Source organism: Nyctereutes procyonoides, unplaced genomic scaffold (assembly GCF_905146905.1).
Source record: "Nyctereutes procyonoides isolate TBG_1078 unplaced genomic scaffold, NYPRO_anot_genome, whole genome shotgun sequence".
NCBI classification, from domain to species: Eukaryota; Metazoa; Chordata; class Mammalia; order Carnivora; family Canidae; genus Nyctereutes; species Nyctereutes procyonoides.
The window spans coordinates 39,190,807-39,213,176 of NW_026575131.1; the positions used below are offsets into that span (position 1 = coordinate 39,190,807).

Here is a 22,370-nt window from a genome sequence, read left to right on the forward strand (position 1 = left end):
TCTGATAAGGAAACAGCCCCAGGGAGAGTGAGCGTTCCAGATGGTTAGGGTTGCCAGCCGAGAGTTCTGTTCCAACTCCTCACTGGGTCCATGGAGAGGTCACAGGAGACCCGTCCAGGGACAGGTGGGCTCCAAGATTTTGGCTCAGGTCTGTAAGTGCTAAGCTGTTTTCTGTCCTCTGCTTCATCATAAAGTCACTTTTTCTTCCACTGCCTAAGGTTTGACTGTTCACACAGTTCTACCAAGCTCCACGTTCTTCCTGTCGTGAATGTCCAGCCTCAAGTACCGAGAAATAGCCTGCCTGCCGTGGTAGGCTGCTCCAAGGCGGCTGCTTCAGAGTTAACGACCGTGCATGGATGTACATTGGCGCGGGAGGAGGGAGTGGGTGTACGCAGGGTATTGTGGGTGCATAGTTCAGCTAGAGCGTCGTGGGCTTTTGGGTCTCAGGAGTAAACTACAATTCCCGGGGTGCTCTGCGCCCGGCGGGCCGGCAGTCATCTGCGCGCGCAGCCCCCTGGGACTAGTAGTTTCGGCCGCGTGGCTGTGGATCTGAACCCAGTGGCCAAGAACTCGCCTTCCCGGCCACCCGTTTGGCAGGGCGGGGCGCTCCGACCCTTTTGGCAGGGCGGGGCGCCTCGTGAAGATGGTGTCGCATGTGGCGTGTGGCTCCCGTCGTCTGCCCAAGTCTCAGCTTAGCCCACCGGCCCGCGTCTGGCCGATCTGGAGCCCTCGCCCGCCGGGTCCCTGACCCCGCGCCCTCCGCGCGCCCGCGCTCCTGATTCCCGGCATGCCCCGCGCTCGTAAGGGTAGTGCGCCCCGCAAGGGCGGCCAGCGCCGCGGAGCGGGTAAGTGGAGAGCAGCTAATGAGCCACGAGTGGGGATCCTGCGTGGCTTACCCGTCGGTGTCCCCGAGGGTCTTGGGCGAAGACTCCTGCCCCGACCAACCTGGCGCTGCGTCCCCAATTCCCCCGCGGCCGACACGTGCCCCAGGAGGCAGCGGCCACGTGGGTGTCCAACCTGAGCGTGCTGCTTGCTGCTCGGGAGCTCGCGTTACTGGCCCTAAAAGCGGTGGGCGCCTCCTCGCCACAGTATCCCCATTGCCGCTCCATCCAGGTTGCCTCCTGTGGTGGACAAACCGCCCGACAGAGCAGGAAGCCTGCCCCCTCGCCACTCCCTGGTTCTTTCCTGGACTGGACTAGGAAATTGGTGGGAGGCCTAGCCTGTCTGGGGGTACCGAGGTGGGGGGGGGCAGCGATAGGGAAGTTTCAGGATTCGGGGTGGGCCTGGCACGAGAGGGCTGGGGAATGCCCTGCAGCCTGAGGCAGTCCTGAGACTTATCAGTTTTGAACAGGAGTGTGTCTTGGTGCAGTAAACACGTACGTTTACTGTGCAGGAATATTGTGCCTTCTAGGCAGAGTTCAGACTTGGCCACAACCCTAATGGGACTTGAGTGTGGGGATGGATGTCTTAAGAGGGTAGGGACATTCCAGAAGGACTGGTGCTGGAAGACAAGTTCACTAAATGGTGTCAGCCCCAGATAGGAACCAAGGAATCCTCGAGGAGCTTCTGGGTGAATCCTGAGAAGGTGAAGAGTGCACTATGCAGAGGGAAAAAGTTGTGCAAAGGTCTGGCATCTGGAGGGAGCAAATGAGAGGCTGGGGCTGCTTTGTCTGGTTAGGGTAGTAAGAGATGAACAGAGGCCTGTATGCATGCTGGACTTTGTCCAGCAGGCACGTGGAGTATGTAGTTCCTGAGAAGTGGGACCAGCCTAGTGACCAGAACCCATCTGGGGCTCTGCTGCAGCAGCTGCCCTTGCCAAAGTCAGCCCCTGGCCCTGGGCAGCACCCACACGGAGGAGTATACCAGCTTTGCTGACCCTGACATTCTCCCGTGTTTACCTATTTTCAAGGACTCGTGGTCAGGGGCCACTCCACTTTCTGCATTTCTCAGGGTCAGCATTCACCCAGGGTGTGTCCATTCACCCAGGGCTAAAGGCCTGGGATGGTCAGAGGGAGCTCAGAAGAGAGTATCTTTGGGCAGCCCCGGTGGTGCAGCGGTTTAGCGCTGCCTGCAGCCTGGGGTGTGATCCTGGAGATCGGGCTCCCTGCATGGAGCCTGCTTCTCCCTCTGCCCCCCTCCTCTCTTCAATAAATTTTAAAAAAAAATCTTAAAAAAAAAAAAAGAAGAAGAAGAGAGTATGTTTGAAGCACCCCCACCCCAATCCACTAGGAGCTGGTCTCCAAGGCAGATTGATGATGTTGGCCCACAGAAGAGCCATAACTAGTTGTTTATTTAGTTATTGTCTTCGATTGTTATGCCAAAAGAGGTCCTTTAGCATCTCTGTTTTGTAGGTGAAGAAATTGAGGGAGTAAAGGCTAGGCACTTAACTTAGTTACACACCTTTTAAAATATGGAGCTGGAATTTGAATCCTGTATCTGTCTATATGGTTCTATACATACAGATTATATAATTAAGCTCCTGACCTTTGCCCTGGCCAGTTTTAGGCATAATCTGGGCTAATGGCTGAGCTCCTCTGGGATTTGCCTAGATATGTTCCCACTCCAGGCTCAGCCACAGGCCTAGGTGGGGCCTATGCAGCACCTTCTTCCTCTACCAGGCTCAGTCTCCTTAAATCTGGCTGTAGGCTCAGGGAGGGGAGGCTCTACTCACTAAGCCTGCCAGGTTTTCGTAGGCTGGGCCTAGTGCCTGATGTTCTCCAGCTGATGGACCTCATTCCCTTTCTCCTCCTTCCTGGTTCAGTGGCTCCTGCCTCAGCCCCTGTGCCTCCCACCTCAGTCTCTGTTTTCTCATCTCTGAGAGGGGCAAGATTCTATTCTTGTGGGGTCATGAAGTTGGGTGAGGCACCCCCTGCCATCGCTCATCAACGGAGGCAAGCCAATGCTACCACAGTGTGTTCAACCTTCCCCAGGTGCCCGGAGCAGTACCCAAGCGGACTCAGGTTCCAGTGAGGATGAGGCCGTCAGTGAGGCCCGTAGCACCACCAGTGAATGCCCCAGCCTTCTTAGCACCACAGCAGAGGACAGCCTCGGTGAGAGTGGGCGGGAGTTTGGCAGGGACTTTGTGGGGATTCCCTGGGGTATGGCAAGACGCAGGGCTGACCAGCTGGCCTTGCAGGGGGGGATGCCGTGGATGAGCAGGGCCAGCAGGAGGACCTTGAGGAGAAGTTGAAGGAGTATGTGGACTGCCTCACAGACAAGAGGTACCCCTGACTGCCAGCCAGCCCTTCACCCTTGTCCCTGCTCAGCTTGTGCCAAGTGTGACCCGGTAGGGCTGGCCCACAGCATCCCCTTTTTTCATCCCCCAGTGCCAAGACCCGGCAGGGTGCTCTTGAGAGCCTTCGCCTGGCCCTGGCATCCCGCTTACTCCCCGACTTCTTGCTGGAGCGCCGCCTCACGCTGGCCGATGCCTTGGAAAAGTGCCTCAAGAAAGGTTGGGCCCTGGGGGCTCATGGGAGACTGGAACTGGCTGGGTCCTGACTCTTGCTGCCTGGGCTCACTGGAAAGCATTCCTGCAGGGAAGGGCGAGGAACAGGCACTGGCCGCTGCCGTGCTAGGCCTGCTCTGTGTGCAGCTGGGCCCGGGTCCCAAGGGCGAGGAGCTCTTTCACAGCCTGCAGCCCCTCCTGGTCTCTGTGCTCAGTGATGGCACAGCTAGCCCTGCCGCCCGGCTCCATGTGAGTGTTTCCTGCCCTGTGACACCCTTCGCTCCCCTAATCCCCAAGCAGAGAGGTGGATTCCACCTGCCTAGAGGCTCCCTTGCTCTAAGGGTAAGCCCTGTGGCCGGGAAGCCAGGCTCACTCTCTGACCACGGCACGGCTTTGCCCCCCTTCCAACAGTGCGCTTCTGCTCTTGGCTTGGGGTGCTATGTGGCTGCTGCCGATGTCCAGGTAAGTAAGTGGCCTTTGGGCACAGGTAAGAGAGCATCTAGGCCCCAGCTCTGCCCCTGAGCCATTCCCACTGGCTCCCTGTGTCCTTAGGACCTGGTGTCTTGCCTCAACTGCTTGGAAGGTGTTTTCAGCCGGTCGTGTGGTACGGGTGGCTCCACAGCCCCTGTGGTCCCCACCAGCCTGCACGGCCTGCTCTGTGCTGCCCTGCAAGCCTGGGCATTGCTCCTCACCGTCTGCCCCAGCACCCACATCAGCCACATCCTGGACAGGTAAGAGCGACTGCTCTCTGCGAGTGGGAGGGGAAAGGTAAAGAGGCCCCTAACCCAGACATAGCTCAGCCTGCCCCTTCCCCAGGCAGCTGCCCCGGCTGCCCCAGCTCTTGTCCAGTGAAAGCGTGAACCTGCGAATCGCTGCCGGCGAGACCATCGCACTGCTCTTTGAGCTTGCCCGGGACCTTGAGGTGTGAGGGGGGGCGGGGGGAAGGGAAGGGAGGGGGCCTTCCGACACCACCTGTCCAACCTAGGCTGGACGCAGGGGACACCACAGAAGATAGGGCAGCCTCAGGTCCTTATGGAGGGGAGGTAGCCCTAATACAGGCTCAGAGGCCGGGTGCCATGGTAGGGGCTCTGAGCAGAGGTGTCTGGCTCAGGTAGGGGCCAAGAAGGGATTCCTGGGGGCCAGGTGGAAGAGGTAACCATTTCTGTGTAAGAAAGGATTTGGGCAAACCCATGTTGAGACCCTGCAGAGCCTGGGCCTCTGCTCATACACCCTCTGTTGCTCCCACTGCAGGAGGATTTTATTTATGAGGACATGGAGGCCCTCTGTGGCACCCTGCGGACCCTGGCCACTGACAGCAACAAATACCGTGCCAAGGCCGACCGCCGGCGGCAGCGCTCTACCTTCCGCGCCGTGCTGCACTTCGTTGAGGTACGCGTGAGAGCCTGTGTCCTGGTGAGAGTGCTCCCTGGGCACAGCCGCCAAGCCCTGTCCTGTGGGTCCCTCCACACTGCAGGGTGGTGAGTGTGAGGAAGAGTCAGTACGCTTCGGTCTCGAGGTGCTCTATGTAGACAGCTGGGCTCGGCGCCGCATCTACGCCGCCTTCAAGGACGTGCTGGGATCAGGCTTGCACCACCACCTCCAGGTGGGAAGGCAGGCGGGGAGGAGGGGGGGCGGTACCTGGCTTGGCTATTTGGGACCAGTCTCAGCTCACTGCCCATTTCATCCTCAGAACAATGAGCTACTCCGTGACATCTTTGGCCTGGGCCCTGTGCTGGTGCTAGATGCCACTGCCCTGAAGGCCTGCAAGATCTCACGTTTTGAGAAGGTTTGCGCCCTTGGACCCCTTACTCTTCCCTCCGCTCCTGTGGCCAAAAGGCCTAGAGCTGTGCAGGGGCTAGAGGAGAAGCCCTGGGCCTCCCCTTGCCTGGCTCACCAGGTCCTCACTCTCTGTCCCCACTCCAGCACTTATACAACGCGGCTGCCTTCAAAGCCCGAACCAAGGCACGCAGCCGTGTGCGGGACAAGCGGGCAGACATCCTCTGAGGCGGGGCCCACTGAAGAGGAGACGGTCCACACCTGTGCCTGTGTTTTTAACAGAAGACACTGCAACAACTGGTCCCTGCCAGGAATTGTCGCTTTATTTTTTTAATGACAAAACCAAAAACAGACATGGGGATGGGTAGCTGGAGGCCAGGGCACTCGGGATCCTGGCCCCTTGCCCCTGCACACGACGCTGTGGCCTTTCCCTGCTCTGTCTCAGGCCAGACCAAATGTGTGCTTGTCCCAGAGCCGTGGGGCAGACAGCAGGAGGGCTGTCCCTTTCTGTCCTTTCTCAGGCCCTGCTCCCATAGGATGACCCACTTTCTTGAAGGGAATGGCATCTGGACAGATGGCGCCAAAACAGGTGGGGAGGTGAGGCTACGTGGAATGGATCTATATGCTGATTTGTAAAGATTATTAGAGATGATTAAACTGATTGCTCAGCCTTCTGCAGCCCTTAGCTCTGGGTGTTTCTGCCTGCCCTCTCATCCACCACCCCTGTCTCCATCTCAGCTGTGCCCTCCCAGACCGTCTCCTCAGGTGGCCCTCTTTCCCATACTCAGCTCTGCCTGCTTGAGTGCTGAGGCCTGACCCCTGCTGGGAGGCATGGCAGGGTTTGAGCAATTGAGCAGGGGGGCAGCTATTTCTAGACTCTGAACCTGCTATCTGGGGGAAGCCAGAGGCTGCTGACAGGCCACAGAAGGAGCCAGGAGGCTGGTGTCGTTTCCTCTGACCTTGGGCCACCCAAAGCAGGGCCTCGGCCCCAGAAAACTTGTCTAGGCCTGGTCCGAAGACAGGAGAGGCAGGTAGCTGTGGGGTCAGGTTAGACTCATGTACAAAAACCTCACCAAGGAAGTAGTGTGGAGCAGTGGGTCAGGAGAAACCTGCCAGTGGCCACTTTATTCCTCCCCACACACACACACCCTCCCAAGCCCCAGGTCCAAGTGGTATCTCAGCTGGGTGCTTGGGCCTCAGTGGAGTTGAGCCTCCGCAGCTGGCTGAGGCTGGCGAGCCGGAGTTTAAGTAGCGTCTCCTCCTGAGTGCGAAGTGTGTGTGCCAGCATGCGGAGAGATTCACTCTGCAGCACTGGGTGGGTGGGCAGGAATGGAGGTGATGAGACCACGTGCCACCCTACACCTCCCTGCCCCCCCTTCACTGCCTCAGCCTCTGTAGCTGCTCCCTCCAGGTGTGCAGAAGGGCCCTCCGGTCCCAGTTCCTGGCCCTCTGTTCCCACTTGCCCCTTGCACCATCCGCCTTACCGCTCAGATAGACAGCCAGGATGGCGAGCGCCAGGCAGGTGAGCACCAGCAATGCCAGCAGCAACAGGAAGCCTCCCCGGCCTTGCACAGGACTACAGCCAGCCTGGGCACACAGCGATGGTGGCAAGATGCCCAGTAGCTCGTCCCACGGCTGCACCTGCTCGGCCAGATAGGGGTGCAGCGAACCTATGGGGTGTCAGGAGGGTAGGGGTGGTGCTTGCCTTCTGCCCCCTCCCAGCATATCAGTCCCACTGTCCTGACCCCCCTCACCTCCGCTGTGTAGGTCGCTGATGGATTCCACCTGGTGCAGGCGCACCTCCTCTATGTGGTTGGGGGCCGGTGGCGCCTTGCTCCTCGGACTCTGCGTCAGTGCCATGGTGTCTGCTGGGACAATGCAGAGCTGAGCAGCCAGCAGGTCACCCCCCTCCCTTGTAGGTGGCTTCCAGCAGCAGCAGGGGCTCAGAGAAGATGGCAAAGGACGAAAAGACACTGGCTCCTAAGGCCCTAAAACCAACTCGGGGATGATCCTTGATTTGGAGCCAGGATGACCTCAGGATCCCACAGACTTGTTAACACCCACAGTAGCAAGAGGTGCATTTGACTTGGTCACTTTGGTTTTTCCAAGCACCGCAAGGACTTTCAGGCTTTCCTCTGCCTGCTCGTTTGTTCCTAGAGAAGAGTTTATCAGTCGCGGAAGACCAAACCCACAGTGTGTGAAATTCATCCCTGCCTCTTCCTGTCAGTTTCCCCTGCAGACCCTGGACCCTGTGAGTTAGCCATCAGGCCAGACCCAGTGCCAGCACCTTCACACCCCCAGGGCAGAAGCAGTCTTATCCTCACTAGGTGGTGCTTGTCCCTTGTGGCCTTCGCTCTGCTTTAAGGACTCAGCTGTGATTTTCGATTTGGCTGTACTTCTGTGAACCCTGCTGTTTTCATTCAACATCATAATAGGACACCTGCCTTTGTTATCAAGCTGTTCCACATGCTTCTGAGGCCTCCCTTTGAGGCTGCCTGGGCATTTAGGTTGTTTATAGTTCCCTTCAAAAGTTAATAACCCCTAGGAGAGGACATGCATCACTGAGTATGAAGGTTTTCCCAATTTCCTAATCCTTAATAAGTACAGACTCCTAGAAGCAAAATTACTGGCTTAAAGAGTAGGGACTTTCTCTCTCTCTCTCTTTTTTTTTTTTCTTTTTTTTAAGATTTTATTTATTCATGAGAGAGAGGCAGAGACACAGGCAGACTCCATCCTGGGTCTCCAGGACCATGCCCTGGGCTGTAGGTGGTGCTAAACCGCTGAGCCACCCAGGCTGCCCTGGACTTTCTCTTAAGCCATCATCAGACTGTCCTTCAGAATGACTGTCCACAGCCCCCAAATGTGTACATCGCCACCATTAGGCCTTTTCATCATTAAAAAAAAAAAAAAAAAAAAAACAAACGTGTACGAGTTTGCCAAACTGGGGATGAGAAAGACCTTTCTTGACCTATTCGACTGGGTTTCTTTCCTTGGAGTGCCCTCTTCCATTCCCAGTTTCTGCCCATTTACTCTCAGGGGTCTCTACTTTCTTGTGGTTTTACTTATTTTTAGACCCATCAAAAGTATTTTATGAGGGCAGCCCCGGTGGCTCAGCAGTTTAGCGCTGCCTTCAGTCCAGGGCGTGGTCCTGGAGACCTGGGATCAAGTCCCCCGTCGGGCTCCCTGCATGGAGCCTGTTTCTCCCTCTGCCTGTGTCTCTGCCTCTCTGTGTGTGTGTGTGTGTGTCTCATGAATAAATAAATAGAATCTTTTAAGATATTTTGTGATATCTAAAAATTATATATTTTTAATATTTTATTCCTTTTTAAAAGATTTTATTTACTTATTCATGAGAGACACAGAGAGAGACAGGCAGAGGGAGAAGCAGGCTCCATGCCGGGAGCCCAATGTGGGATTCCATCCCGGGACCCCAGGAGCCAAAGGCAGACGCCCAACCGCTGAGCCACCCAGGCGTCCCTAAAAATTATATTTTAACTTTTTTTTTTTTTTCAATCTTGGCCTCTTGAATCTCCAGATACCCAGCTGGATGCTAGGTAATAAAGTAGGGAGCATTGAGGTAACGCCTCCTGAAAGGGGCAAGGGTGATTGGACTCTGAGTCTATCACTTTCAGAACAGTAACTTGGCCTTTGTGATTTGCTTGAAACTGGCCCTTGGGGATCCCTGGGTGGCGCAGCGGTTTGGCGCTTGCCTTTGGCCCAGGGCGCGATCCTGGAGACCCGGGATCGAATCCCACGTCAGGCTCCCGGTGCATGGAGCCTGCTTCTCCCTCTGCCTGTGTCTCTGCCTCTCTCTCTCTCTCACTGTGTGACTATCATAAATAAATAAAAAAAAAAAAAAAAAGAAAGAAACTGGCCCTTGACGTGCTCCAAAGCAAACCAAGGGATGCTGCCAATCATGTTTGGGTGGTGGGCTGGGGGTCATATTAAATTCTTCTCTGTACTTGGTTCTGCTTACCCTATACTCTCTAAATTGAACTCAGATTCTGTTCATTCCCAGGAAAAACATGGTAAATGTTTTTTTTGTTTGTTTGTTTTTGTTTTTGTTTGTAAATGTTGTTAGAACCCCAAAAGGAAGCAAACGTTCCCCATCACTCCTAGGTGCTGGGCCCCTCCCATTCAGTTGAAATGTTGAAAATGTAATAAAGGAGTTGACCAGCTGGACTGACCTGGAGCAGTGGAGAATCTGGCTGTCCCTGTTCTGGCCCTTCCGAACCTCTGTACTCCTTGCATGCAGTGGAGCAGTTAGGCTAGTGGCACCAAAGTCTTAATTAGCTGTCAGTCTGGCGAGGCTGAGGGATGCCAAGTAGCTAATGGTTGGGTCCATTTAGACCCAAGTTGGAGGAGGCCAGAGATCTATCCATTCGCAGTCTCTGGGCCACATGCCCAAATGTTTCCTGGAACCATTGCCCGCCCTGGATCCCAGCTTCCTCCCTGAATGAAGAGCTGAACTAGGTAGGCGTCTGCCCTGCGCACGCCCACTTGAGCATAGCCTGTAGTTAACTACCCCCAAACTGGGAAGCCCCCCACCCCACCCCGCCAGCCAAACCTTCCCTGTCCTTAGCAGAGGAGACAACCAGGGCCTGAGGCTAGGTGGGGATCTAGACGTAAGCTGTTTCTCCATGCACACGGGGCAGGTCCCTTTACTCAAGCTGGGACATGGTGACTGAGGACTAGTCAAGGAAGTAAGGTCAGTGGGATGGGGCAGGGTTGCTCCGTGGTTCTCCGTGGTTCCCAGGGTCATAGGCCTGCAGCTTTGCCCTCCCCCATAATCCTTTCCTACCTTCTGTCTCCTCAGGCATGGTGGGCGGTGGGCAGTTGAGGGGCTGATAATAGCACCCAGGAGCAGGACAGGGATGGAGGAGGCAGCAGTGGCTCCTCAGAGCCTGGGGAAGGCTAGCCACCTCCCAGCCTGGGCCTAAAATAGGCCTGAGCTCAGCCCACTGGGCTATATTTAGAGGGGGCAGCTCTCAACCATGGGAGGGGTGGAGTGACCCATATGGGCCAGCCTAGCTAGCTGGTGATGGAGCCCAAACAAGAGCACATCTCCACTAATGCACGTGTCCAGGGTCTTTCCTGGGGAATTCTGCCTCCCCTACATATGCACAGGCCTTGGTGTCTTTATCCAGACAAGCTACCTCATGTTTATCTCCAGCGATGCCCTGCATGGCAGCCAAGATCTGTAAGGAAGCCCTGCGCCTCTCCACCCCTAAAGACCCCTACTCAAAGCTGGGTCATCAAGCGCTGTGTGATTTGCTGACCCCAGGGATTGGGGTGATGAATAACTGGAGCCCAGGGCCATGAGGGCTCTGAGACCCCCAAAGAGGGCAGACAGACATATACATGTAGGTACTCATGTTGGTCAGTAGGCAAAGTTAGATTGAAGATTAGTATTTCTATTAATAAGCTTACAACCTTATGTCTCTGACCTCCATTTTCTCATCCGTAAAACAGGAATGACAATGGTTCCTCCCTGGCACAGGATACATGAAGATGGAAATATAGCCACATGTCAGAAGCACTTAATATAATGCAGGTTAGATCCTTCCTCTCCTAACAAGGGTATACAAGTCACACAGTGTCATTCAAGGAGACATGGTACTTTACCCTTGAAAGGAGTAAGTGGCCGAGCTTAGGGCCCACCCTCTGCTACTGCACCCCCAAGGCCCTCCTTCCCAATTGGGACAAAGCAAGACAATGATGGGCTCTACCTCCTAATACATCCCAAACCCATCACTTCATTATATCATTGGCCTCCTTGATGTTCCTCACACATAGCAACCTTGTTTCCATCCCAGGGCCTTTGCACTGGCTATTCCTTCCTAGAATACTCCCCACACACACACTCCCCGCCCCCCCCTTACTCCCAGGGCTGGCTCCTTGTCATTTAGCTCAAATGTCAACCCCTCAGCAATGCTTTGTCACATTATTTTACATATCACCAAATTTCATTTTCTTCATAGCACTCTGCCAAGAAATCATATTATTCAGAATATACTGTGTATGTCAGTAGGACCCCAAAAGGCCCCACAGAATCCACTCAGTCACATGGAAACCATTTTTAATCCTCACCACAGGATCCTTAGCAGAAAGGAGCTCTTGAGACCAGTAGGAAGTTGCCCAAGGCCACACAGTGGTTGTCCGCTGGGGCCATTCCAGCTTCAGCTGATAATGTGTTTATTGCATTAGTACAGTTGGCCTGCCCCCCCCCCCACCCGCTCAGCCTGTTCACAGCTTTCTGCTCATTGCCCAGGGAGGAGGTCCTTCCCCCAGGGTGGGCACTCCAGGCGCCTCCTCCACCCAGGTCGTTGCTCGGAAGCCCTGTTTCTCTGTCTCCTCACACCAACAGGACCCTGTGCCAGGCCTGGGCCGCCCCTCCCAGGGCTACATTCAAGGGTTATCCTCTGTTAATAAATAAGCCGGCGAGGCAGCCCCTCGGCTAGGGCCTGTCGGTCGGGGTCTCCATCATCCATCGTCCAGGGGCCAGTGCGCCGGGCCCCCCAGCGGTGCGTCCCCCAGGGTCTGGCCTCCCCCTCCAGCCTGTGGCCTCCTTCCCTGTACCCGGCGTGGACGACCGAGTCACCAGTGAGCGGCGCTGCGCGGCCCCCGCTCGGCGCGCGGCTCCGGGGCGTTCCTTCGGCGGTTTCGGCCCTTCCTCCTCGACTCGGGAGCGGGTGGGCGCGACTCCGGCTGCTGACGGCACATTCGCAGGGACCCAGCGCCGCCGCCGCCCGGCTCCACCAGCTGCAGGAAGTCCCGGTACCAGAGCTTGGGGCCCGGAGGGGCGACGGGCGCAGCCTCCTCTGTCCGGGCCAGCCTTTCGGCCTGCGCAGCACTCAGCACGTGTAGCGCCAAGCGACGCAGAGGCTGCGAAAAGCCCTGCTCAACAGCTGCGCACAGGTACGCGCCTGAGTCCCCGCGCCGCAGCCCGCGCAGCAGCAGTCCCCGGGGCAGGCGCTCCGCGCGCTCCTCCGCAGCCACCTGCAGGCCGGGCCAGCGGGAGGCGTGGGCGTCAGGGTCGGGAACTGGGAAACCCGGCTCCAGGCCGGGCCAGGAGAGGCGGAGGGGCAAGGAAAGGGGCGGCCGCAGGTGCGCATCTGAAGGCTGGGTGCCCTGGGACCGGTGTTCTAAAAGTGGATCCAAAAGTGGATCCCCGTACGGGGAGGGCTCACCTGGACATGGGGGCGGGGCGGGGCTCCTCTCGGACGGGGGAGGGGGTGTCAGGAGTCTAGTTAGGCGCCCAGAGGCCTCCCCAGGATGTGGCGTGCAGGTCAGGGACCAAATGACAGAAGCGGGCTGGTTGGGCGGAGTCTCACTGGGCGGGGCCGACCTGGTCTAGCGCGGGGAGCGCCCGGGGGCCTCCCTGGCTGGGGCGGGGCCTCTCCTGGATGTCGGGGGCGGGCCAAGGGCCCGCTCGGAGCCGAGGGGCAGCGGGCTCACCGTGGTGCGGGCCGCCTCCCCCGCGCGCTGGAAGGTCCATTCCACGCGTGCCTGCAGCGAGCGGGGCTCACACTCCAGGAAGGCGCTGCCGCCCTCCACACCGAACACCTTCCGCTCCAGCAGTGTGGGATGGGACGAGTCTGCGGAGGGCAAGGGATTGTCAGGTTCGGGCAGGGTGGGGCGTCCTCAAGGGCGGAGAAGTGGGGCAGCCGGGGCACTCACCACCTGAGCACAGCGTGCTGGGGTCACCATTCTTCACGTCTTGCCGCCGGAACCGCCTGCGGGGAGGAGGCCACATGGAACCTCCGTGAGCCCTTCTTCACTTAGCCAGGCGCAGCCAGGGGCGCAGTACTCTGGGTGGCCCGCCCCCAACCCTGCCCACCTTTTAGCGCTGGGCTGGAAGCGCGTGCACGCGGCCCCGTCCCAGGCGCAGTAAGGGTCACGCGCCAGGCAGCATTCGGCGCAGGCGCGGCCGTGGGCAGCACAGCGGTGCAAGGGGATCTGGGCCACCGCGCTCCGCGAGGCTACGTACAGCTGGTGCTAGGGGGCACGAGGGGCTCCGGGCTGACCGAAGGCAGCCCTGTGCCCGCCTCCCATTGGTCAGAGATCCCTCACCCCACTTGACAGATTGGAACACTGAGGTCTCAGGTCACACAGTCTAGTGAAGGCGGAACCTATCCTCAAACCCGGGGCTTCGAGCTACCAAGGGAGACGTGGGGGTTGGGGGGCACCCGGGGAACGCACTGGGCCCTTTCACCCCCAAGCCTTCTGGTCACTTACTCTCTTAGAAGAGATTTGCATGCTGGTGATAGCAGCCGAATCCTGAGAAGGAGGAGGAGGAGTGCTGGGATCAGGCATCAGTGGGGTGCAGTTACTCCAGGCAGCTGGGGGGCGGGGCGGAGGGGGCTAGGCCTCACCTCAAACACGTGCAGCTCCTCCAAGAGCAGCCCCTCCGCGTTAGGCCGGCTGCCCTTGGGCACTGAGATCACCTTCAGCACTGTGCCAACATCTGCAAGGTTGAGAAGGAGTGTTCCCTGATAGCTCCTGCTGGGAGTCCCCTCACTCCTGAGGCCTTTACCCTCAGTATGTGGTTGGGTGGGTGAAGAATGTGGGTTGGAACAATAAGGGCAGCATCCAGAAGGGGATGGGGGCATAACCCAGGCAAAGATGTGGAGACGAGACTGGACAGGGGCAGCGTCCACTGACAGGCCAGAGTCCAGACTGGGTTTTATGAGTGGTCATGGGGGGACACTGACCTGTGCCAATGAAGAGGACGTCGTAGTGCCCATCAGCAGCTGCTACACGGTCTGCAGTGATCTGGGTGAAGGTGTACCCAGCACCCACTTGTAGGAAGAGAGGGCGCCCACCCATGGGCAGGACAGAATTGTACATGAGCGGGTGGTTCCGGGCAAACTGAATGACGTCATCAGGAAAGTCCTTGGTAGAACTGAAGGTGCCAAAGGTCTTGCTGGGGCACTGGGAGATGGGGGAGGCGTGATAGGGATGTGGGTATGAGGGCCTGGGAAGCCAACAAGAGACCTGCAGGAACTGAGAGTGTGTGGGGGTGCTAACGGACAAAGCCTTGCCCTGGGAATCTGAAGAGAGCAGACCCAGCCTTGCCCTTGGGAGTCTTAGGGTGAAATGTGGCCTTTCTCTTGGAAGCCCTATCTGATGAAGGTGATGTTTATCTGCCCAGAACAAAAGGAAGAAACCACATTCACCAAGAAAACCCCAGGCCAAGTTCTCCACTCCTGAGACTTTAAGTGGGTTGTGGTGTGAATCCTGGGGCTACGCACCATGCCTGGCCGGGGGTAGGGGACTCGGCCCTGATAGGACACCCACTGGTGCATGGGCCCTTCCTTGTGTGCAAAGGGCCCCAGGAATGCACGGCGCACATCGTTCATGCTGTACACACACACTGCAGAGCCTTGGAAGATGGTGCTGGAAGGGAAGACGCAAGCACAGTGAGGGGCCCAGGAGAGCCTGGACCAGCCCCGCCCCTACCTCCCGCCCCTCACCTGGATGTGGTGAAGACAGTGTAGAGCAGCGGGCTCCAGCGGTCCCTCAAGGACAGCAGGAACACATCCTCTGTGGGGAAGGGGCCTCGTTGGGGGAGGGCACACAGCCCTCTGGGAAGCCTGGCTCCTGAGTCTGGGCCCTGGCACACCCTCTCCCCAACTCCATCCTCCACTCCTGGCACTCACGGAGCTGGTCGAAGTGCGTGTCACCCTCGGCACCTGGCACTGAGCACACCAGACGTGCCTTCAGGAACGTGGTCCACTTGTTGACCAGGCTGCGCTGGCCGCCCACGTCATTCTGCGGGGTCAATCAGAGGGTGTGAGGGGGAGGCCCAGACAGGCAAGAGGACAGGGGCATGGTCACCAAATGTGGCCCAGGGACTCCTCACCCGGCAGATCTGGCCAACACGGGACACAGACAGGCGTCCCATTGCCGGTGCAGCCTCCACTGCCGACTCCCGGAAGAAGAAGTAGATCTTGTCATCGTCGGGATTCTCGCTCTCTGGGATCCAAAAGACCTTGACAAACTTGGGCTCTAGCAGCAGGAGGTGTGGGGTCAGCAGGGTCCCGGCCCTGCCATTCATGAGACCCATACACACTCCCTCTCCTTCCTGTGGTGCCCCCCAGAAGCCTGTGGGGCAGTACCTGACCAGCCAGTCCCCAGGACCAAGTTCACTGGGGTGGTGCTGGCATCCCACAGAATCTGGAGGATCAGGGCCTGTGAGTCAAGCAGCAGCCACAAGAGGGCAGCAGAGACCGAGACAGCCTCCCACCTCACCAGGACAGGTCCCCAGGCCGGTGGGCAGAGAAAGGAGGGGAGACTGCGGATCAGTTTTACTTTCTCCCGTGAATCTTCCTCTTGGGCAGGAAGCACATGCCTCCATTCCTGCTGTGAACACTCTGCTCGGTCTCCTCACTCTTATAGCAAAGGACTCCGGCCGCTGACAGTGCAGACCCCTTGCCCTTTCTCCTCTCGCGAGTCTGTTCCTTGCTTGTTCCTGCCGCGGATTCTTTGTGCTAGCTGTCCTCTTTGCCCAGAATGCTATTCCCCCAATCCTGCCATGCTTTGGGAATTAGCTCACCCCTCTCTCTGCGGAGTGGCTTCCTTTCTCGATCTCCCACCACCACTATCTGGTCTCCTTTTCCCTTTCTGTCTGTGCAATCACTGGTCTCATGGCCATTGGAAGCAACCTGACCATGTATCTGTTCTGAGGTCTGCGAACTGAGACAGGGCATGGGTCGCACATCTTGTCTGCCCTGCAACCCCAGTGCCCAGCACAGGACTGGATGCATGGTAAGTGCCTGGTGGGACCCGGCTGCACCCGCTGTTCACTTCCTTTAGGAGCCTGACTCGGCACCTATCCTGTCCTGTCGGCACCTATCCTGTCCTGTCGGGGTTGAGGGCCCCCTCCCAAAAGCCCCTCCCACCCTTCACCGTTGAGCCAGCGGGAGTCGTGTGGTTCTGTTCGGAGGCTTGGACGCTGGCCCAGACTGCGGAAGATGGTGAAGTCCCGGCCCATGAGGTCTGCAGCCACCCCTGAGTATAGTTCTTCTCCTGCATATAGGGTGAGGGCTGTTTAGCCAATCTGAGGACTCTTAGTGAGAAGTGTGTGTGGGGTGCCTGTAGAGTTGGTGAGGCCCTGAGGGGATCCCTGGGGCTCTCAGGAGGGTCTAGAGTTTCTGATGGGCCCCCAGCCTTTGGACTCACCCACCAGCACGGAGGCAGCCCGATGCCTTGGGTCATAAGGACTCTTGCCCTTGCCGTCCTCTAGCCTTCGAAGATCCAGCCGCAGCACAGGCTCCTGGGAGGCGGGGTGCCATTGTTACTTCCTGGCCCTTCTTCACCTCCCAGCCTCCCTCTGTGCCTAGCTCTGGCCTTACCTCCAGCCGGTGGCCCACCTCCACAAAGGCACAGGTTGGGTGGAAGGCCCCTGTGCCACAAGCCAGCAAGTGGGTGCGGTTGTAGGTATGCAGCAACTTCACGAAGTTCATGCACTCCGTCTAGCAGGCGAGCCGGGGAAGGGACAATGAGGCCTCCCCCAGGGAGGCAGCCTTCAGGGGTCCCAGCTCACCAGGGGCACCTCACCCCTTCCTCTCTTCTGCATCAGTCCAGACAGGCACCCACATGGGCTGCAGGGACCGAGGTGCACCTTGCTGACCAGCACAGCCCACCCTTCACCAGAAGGGTATGAAGAAAAACATAGGCCTGTACTGCCCCTGTGACTCAGAGGCCCCCCAGGAGGAATCACATGAGTCTCCACCCTGACTCACTACCTCCAAACTTCAGCCATCTCGACCCACTGCCCCCATCCCAGCCAGAACAACAGGCAGGCCTCTGTCTTAGCACTGCTGTCTGCAAAGTGAGGGGCTGGCCTCCCCACTCCCACTCCAGGAAGCCGGCACTCACACCAATGTCCTTCCCGGCCCAGTTGCACTCCTCTCGCCATTCCACAGGAGCCGGCCAGGCCAGCTGTGAGGACGTCAGGGGAATGGGACACAGGTCAGAGCCTTTTCAGGGTCTCTGCACAGAGGGTATCTGCTGGGGGGGGGGCATCCCCCTGGGAAGCCCCGAGGCTGCAGGGTGGTGGTGGGGTCCCTGGCACCTTCTTGGCCTGCTTGCTGATGTTGTCCAAGCTGAGGGAGGCCACGTGGTTCTCCGCACCCACAAATAGGCGTCCTCTTTCCTCATCCACCAGCAGAGCTTCATAACAGCAGGTCCTCTCCAGCCTGAAGATCCGGAGACTGTGCCGTGCCTGGAGCTCTGCAGGATGGGGACCCTGCTGAGGGTTGGCCAGCCATGCTGGAAGCTTCCCCCCAGACCCTGCCTGTTGCCTCTCTCACAAGTCATGCTTGTACATGTGACCTGGCCCACACACATGTGAGGTTACAAGTGTGTGAGTTCACACTGGTGAAGAAAGGCCCACCCCTGCGTGAAGCTTCCAGGGTGGGCAGTGCAGCACCCCTCCAAAGGGGAGAGAGGGTTGAACTCCTGGGGCGTGCTTGGGCAAGCAGTGTCTGCAGGCAGGCACACTGGGAGGCCAGGCGCTGGGGGAGGCTGAGCCAGTTGGCAAAGCCAGAACCCCAACCCTGCCACCAGCCTGAGCTCAGCATGATGCCACTGCTTAGTGACCAGTGACCGCCCTCCTGTGTAAGGGGTTTAGAAGGGGGCTCTAGTGGCCCCCACACGTCAGCTTCCCTGGGGGTGGGTAGTAGATGGGACACAGGTGGGATCTGTTGCCAAGGGAATGGAAGGGGTCTTCCCCAGAAAGCAAGAGGAGAGTGCGCACAGAAAGTGTGGGGGCTGAGGCCAGGACAGGGTTAACCGGAGATGGCCTGAGCGTGCCCCCAAATGAACCTGAGCCAGTGGCACTTGGCAACAGCAAATGCAGTGCCCCCTACCCACCCTGGGCCCCTCTCCTGCCCGCCCAGAGCTGAGCCCTCCCGCCTGCCAGGTGCACCTACCTTGGAAGGAGAGCCGAAGGCGTGGGGGGCTGGGGGTAGCATCCCCCAGCACTGCTGCCCAGAGCAGGGCCAGGCCCGGGATCATGGCGGCAGCCCCGGCCCGCCCCATCCTGCGGCTCAGGGTGCTCAGGGTTCAGCGGGCGGGCGCGTGTGGAGGAGCCTTGAGCCGCCCTGGACTCTGCCCCAGGATCTGGAAGACAAGGAGCTGCAGCAAGGACGAGGGCGGGAGGCTGGGGGGGGGGGAGTCCCCAAGGATCAGATTACAGCCCCTAGGGGAAAGGGGCTGGGGGGTCGCATTCCACTTCCGAGCTCTCCCCTCCCTCTGAGTGTGCCCGGCCTGGCCACAATCACAGACACACCCACGCTGGGCACACCCTGGGGTCACCCCCACATTGGCAGGCGCCCGCCCCACCACGTCACCCTCCCGGGTAACCCCCCCTCCCGTAGGCACTCACAGGCATTAATTCAGGAACTCTGTGCGCTTACTTCATGCCAGCCTGGGACACTGGGGGACACAGACGTGGTCCCCATGCAGAAGAGGGCAGAATGCCAACAAGGACTCAGATCAGTACAGTCATTTCAGAGGGCGCCAAGTGCAATGAGCAAAACAAACCAGTCATGGGAGTAAGGGCGACAGGAGAGGGTCAGGCTGGAAGTGGCTGTGCACCCACAGGCCCACAGAGAAACAGAGGCACCTTCGGGGCTGGAGCCAATGGCGTGGGCACCTGTCAGTGTGTTTCTGAGGGTCCCTTTGTGTATCTGTATCTGTGTTGTGTGTGTGTGTGTGTGTGTGTGTGTGGTGTATGCAGACAGATGTGTGCAGATCTGTGACAGTGTGTGGCATGAGTCTTGTGTTACATGTGTAGATACATGGTGTGTGTACTTTGCATACATGTGTACACGTGTGTCATACACGTGTGTGTGGGAACGTGTGCACGCACAAGTGTATGCGTGTCTCTCTGGACACGCAGGTGAGCAAGTACAACCGCAACAATCACTGCTTTCAACTCTGAGATGCGCCTGAAGGCCACCGCTTGGAAGGAGTCTATGCAGGAGCCCCAGGGCCAGAGCCACTGGGCGGGCGGGACAGGGCTGGAGGGGGTGCCTCGGGATGGCCGCCCCAGCTTTGTGTTGACCTCTCGCTCCCCACCCCCCGGGCCTGGAAGGGCTGGTTACGCAGAAATTCTGTGAGCTCAGACCTCAGACCCAAGAGGAACCAAGTCGGGGAGAGCCAGGGGTGTCGGGCAATCTCTGGCCCGCACTTCAGGTGAGCTGCCCGTCCCTCTCTGAGCCTCTACCGCCTCCAGGCCTCTCCCTCCCCTGCCTTCGCCCTCAGGTTTCCACATCTTTGAGCCCCCACCTCTGAGCCAGAGCCCTTCCGTGGGGCCAGCCTCCGGCTGCAGTCCCCACCGTCCTTCCCAGAGCTGGCTGGGCAGGTGCTGGGCGTAGGGCAAGGTCCCGGGGTGCCGTCAGGCAAGGGGCGCAACTGCCAGGGCACGGTCCAGATCGCCCCCCCAGGCCCCCGCCCAGTTCCACAGCTCCCCACCCCTGCCATGCTGGGACTCCCACCTCCCGCCGGCCCCCCACTGACACTTGCCACTGCCTCTTCTGAGCACGTGAGGTCTGCGACGCCACAGAGCACCCTGCTGCCTTCCTGCAGGCCGCCAGAGGTCCGGCGGCAGGGCCCCGCCACCCCAGCCCCTCGGCCCGAAGGGGAGAAGCCTAGGGACCGCCGGGCACCCTCTGACGGCTCCTTTAAGGCGCAGCCCCCGCCCCCGCCTCCACCGAGCCGCGCCCCACGCGCGCCGTCAAGTTTACGGGGCGGATCGGGTGACCAGGCGGGCGCCCCGGCCAGCGGAGCCGGTGGCCAGGCGAGGGCAGCGGGCGCAGGGGAGGGGCGACCCCTCCCCCGTCAGGCCTCAGGGCACTAGGCGCCGTCGGCCGCGGGGCGGTAGAGGGGGCCCCCAGCCCCGCCCAGTGAGGCGGCCGAGGAGCGGCGGGTCTACACCGCTGGGGAGCTGGGGAGCTGGGGAGCTGGAGGCCGGCAGCGAGGGAGCCGGGGCTCCGGGAAGAGGTCCTAACTGGCGGTGTGGCCAGCCCCCAGCCCCCAGCCCTTCCTCACCACTTGGGCCACTTAGGGCTTCTGCCACCTGGCTGGCGGTGGCTGTGGTGGGAGCAGCCGGGGCGGCAGAGGAGGGCCGGGGAGGGCCAGGCAGGGCAGTCAGCAGATGCCAGAGGCCCCTGGGTTGCACGCCCATCCAGAGACCCCTCCTGATGGGTGGTCCTGCGTCTCTGCTGGGAGGGAAGGGGGCATTCCGTGTGACCTCTGTGACTCAGGATGGGGCCTCGGGGCCTCAGCTGGGAAGGGTCTGGGATCTTGGCCAGAAGCTGAGTCAGGTGCACGACCCTAGCCAGGGGTCTACCTGGGTGAACGTGACAGGGCTTGGGGATGGACTTTCACCTCCCAACCCCCTCTCCAAAAGGCATCCCCCTGCAACCTCCCCAAGGCTGGTCAGCAGCTCAGCAGTGGTCAGTGAGGGAGGGCGTGGGCTTCAAGCTCCGTGGCCCATCTGCTGCCAGCTCCCCTGGAGCAGCAGTGTCTGTGCCCAGCCAGCGTGGGGCAGTGCCCCTCTTGCCTGAGTCTCAGGCCTTAGTATTTCTGGATTGGCCTGGCTGGCTGGCTGGCTGGCTGGCAGAGGAAGGGTCTGGGTCAGTGGGAGGACCAGGGGCTTTCAGGAGGGAGGGTGGAAGGATGCACCCCATTCTGAGCTCTTGGACTTCCGGGATGCAGCCTCTCTCTCCTCCCAACTTCTGGTTTGGACCTGGGCAGCCTCTCCTGGCCCCATGCAAGCAAACAAAATTCTTCGGCTGTTTACAATTTTCCACCCCAGCAGCCAAGATCAGCAAGTGCCTTTGAGGTCCCGCCCACCCCCACTGGGCCCCCTACCTGCCCCCACTGCTTTTTCTTCTTCAGGCTCAGGGTCCCCAGTCTATTTCATCTCCTCCCAGCCCTGCGTCCATACTGATCAGTGGGACCAAGACCCCCCACCACCTTTCCTCCCAACATCTTGGGGCTATCTCTTGCCCACCTGGGCCCTTTGTGTTGCTTTCCTTGCCCCTGATGTGTCCTCTTCCCTGGGACCAGAAGGGAGATCTTCTGGGGCGGGAGCCCTAGTTGTCCCTGTCCTCATGAGGTCTTTCTGCCCCTCAGCCACAGCTCCAAGTGTATGTCAGCCCCTGGGTGGGGACCTCATGGAGGCAGCGCTCCAGGAACAGTGTCATTGGCTGTGGCTTACACAGGACTCTGGGAGTCTCTGATGATTCTCGAATCAGGCAGCCCTGGCCTGCTTCTTGACAATGGAGCAAACTAGGGAAGACAGCTGGGGTTCCTACTCCTACCTGCACCCCTGCCCAAGGCCACCACAGGTCCCTAGCCTCTAGCCTTTGCCCGGGAATCCACCACCTGATGCTGCCGGTCACTGTGCCACAGCCTACCAAGGCCTTGGATTTTCATTCTGGAAACAACTCAATTGTCGTGCCAAATCCTACCACTGCCTCCTGACCCCTCATTACCAGCAGGGCCTGCTCCTTGCTTGGACTCTGGGTGGTGTGGCTGGAGTAGGACATCCATCTGAGGAAGGCTAGAGTCAACTCTCCCAGTGCCAAGACTGGGCTGGGTCAGGTCTTGGCTCCCCATTCACACCTGCTTTAGCCATCAAGGCTGGTGGCTCCAACGTCACAAGCTTTCCTAGTTCTGGCCACGTGGGTACTCGGACTGACTACCATGAGGACTTAGGCATGGGGGCAGGGAGGCTGGGGGCTAGGAATGGGCACAGGGATGCCTAACTGAGGCCGACTTCCCTGACAAGCTACTACCCACCCTGGGGAGATCTCCTGGTGAAAAGTGTTGGGGCCCTTCCCCTACCTGCCCCCAGCCTGGTATCCACACTCACGGGGATCCTGGGCCCACCTTTTGGGAAAGTCAGCTCTTCCCCTCCTTGCCTGTTCCCCTTCCCTTCTGAGGGCCATGTCAGTGCTGAGGTGGAGGGGCCGAGGGAGGGACCGCCAGGAACCCTGGGCCTCTGGCTGTGGCCCTGCCCCCACCCGCCCCGCCCCAGCCCTCCGCCTCCTGCACATTCCTCCTGGGCTGAGGTCAGCCCCTCTGGGATGGGGGAGCCCCCCCCACCAGCCACATCACAGCTCTCCTCTTG

General features: G+C 59.2%; 3 protein-coding genes across 9 annotated transcripts; 1 reads left to right on the plus strand and 2 right to left on the minus strand.

Moving 5' to 3' along the window:
* The first annotated feature begins 19 nt into the window (after positions 1–19).
* IFRD2 (interferon related developmental regulator 2) lies at positions 20–5,906 on the plus strand. Its single transcript, XM_055344556.1, has 12 exons — positions 20–845; positions 2,931–3,050; positions 3,137–3,221; positions 3,327–3,451; positions 3,537–3,694; positions 3,857–3,907; positions 3,998–4,176; positions 4,262–4,367; positions 4,697–4,834; positions 4,920–5,048; positions 5,136–5,231; positions 5,369–5,906. Exons 1-12 carry the CDS (start codon positions 788–790, stop codon positions 5,447–5,449), a joined length of 1,326 nt encoding a protein of 441 aa, XP_055200531.1. The 5' UTR covers positions 20–787; the 3' UTR covers positions 5,450–5,906.
* Positions 5,907–6,015: 109 nt separating this feature from the next.
* On the minus strand, positions 6,016–12,673 carry LSMEM2 (leucine rich single-pass membrane protein 2). Of its 4 annotated transcripts, none has more exons than XM_055344564.1 (4): positions 12,412–12,673; positions 6,976–7,086; positions 6,706–6,891; positions 6,016–6,532 (listed from the first exon to the last, which is right to left on the minus strand). In XM_055344564.1, exons 2-4 carry the CDS (start codon positions 7,079–7,081, stop codon positions 6,399–6,401), a joined length of 426 nt encoding a protein of 141 aa, XP_055200539.1. In that variant the 5' UTR covers positions 7,082–7,086; positions 12,412–12,673; the 3' UTR covers positions 6,016–6,398. The 4 variants fall into 4 exon arrangements, 3 of the variants coding, with proteins under 3 accessions (XP_055200539.1, XP_055200538.1, XP_055200536.1); XM_055344563.1 differs by lacking the exon at positions 12,412–12,673 and adding an exon at positions 10,655–11,154; XM_055344561.1 differs by lacking the exon at positions 12,412–12,673 and adding an exon at positions 10,023–10,644.
* SEMA3B (semaphorin 3B) lies at positions 11,284–19,922 on the minus strand. 4 transcript variants are annotated; one of them, XM_055344552.1, is made up of 20 exons: positions 19,751–19,922; positions 18,615–18,664; positions 18,160–18,349; positions 17,301–17,458; positions 17,105–17,167; positions 16,579–16,698; positions 16,410–16,499; positions 16,133–16,252; positions 15,343–15,400; positions 15,087–15,232; positions 14,884–14,995; positions 14,698–14,767; positions 14,476–14,620; positions 13,936–14,155; positions 13,597–13,688; positions 13,460–13,501; positions 13,062–13,219; positions 12,902–12,957; positions 12,680–12,819; positions 11,284–12,220 (listed from the first exon to the last, which is right to left on the minus strand). In XM_055344552.1, the coding sequence occupies exons 3-20, from the start codon at positions 18,266–18,268 to the stop codon at positions 11,819–11,821; spliced, it is 2,301 nt and encodes a 766-aa protein (XP_055200527.1). In that variant the 5' UTR covers positions 18,269–18,349; positions 18,615–18,664; positions 19,751–19,922; the 3' UTR covers positions 11,284–11,818. The 4 variants fall into 4 exon arrangements, with proteins under 4 accessions (XP_055200527.1, XP_055200528.1, XP_055200529.1 ...); XM_055344553.1 differs by lacking the exon at positions 15,343–15,400 and having other exon boundaries at positions 16,406–16,499; positions 19,751–19,921; XM_055344554.1 differs by lacking the exons at positions 17,105–17,167; positions 17,301–17,458; positions 18,160–18,349; positions 18,615–18,664; positions 19,751–19,922 and having other exon boundaries at positions 16,406–16,499.
* Between the last annotated feature and the right edge of the window lie 2,448 nt (positions 19,923–22,370).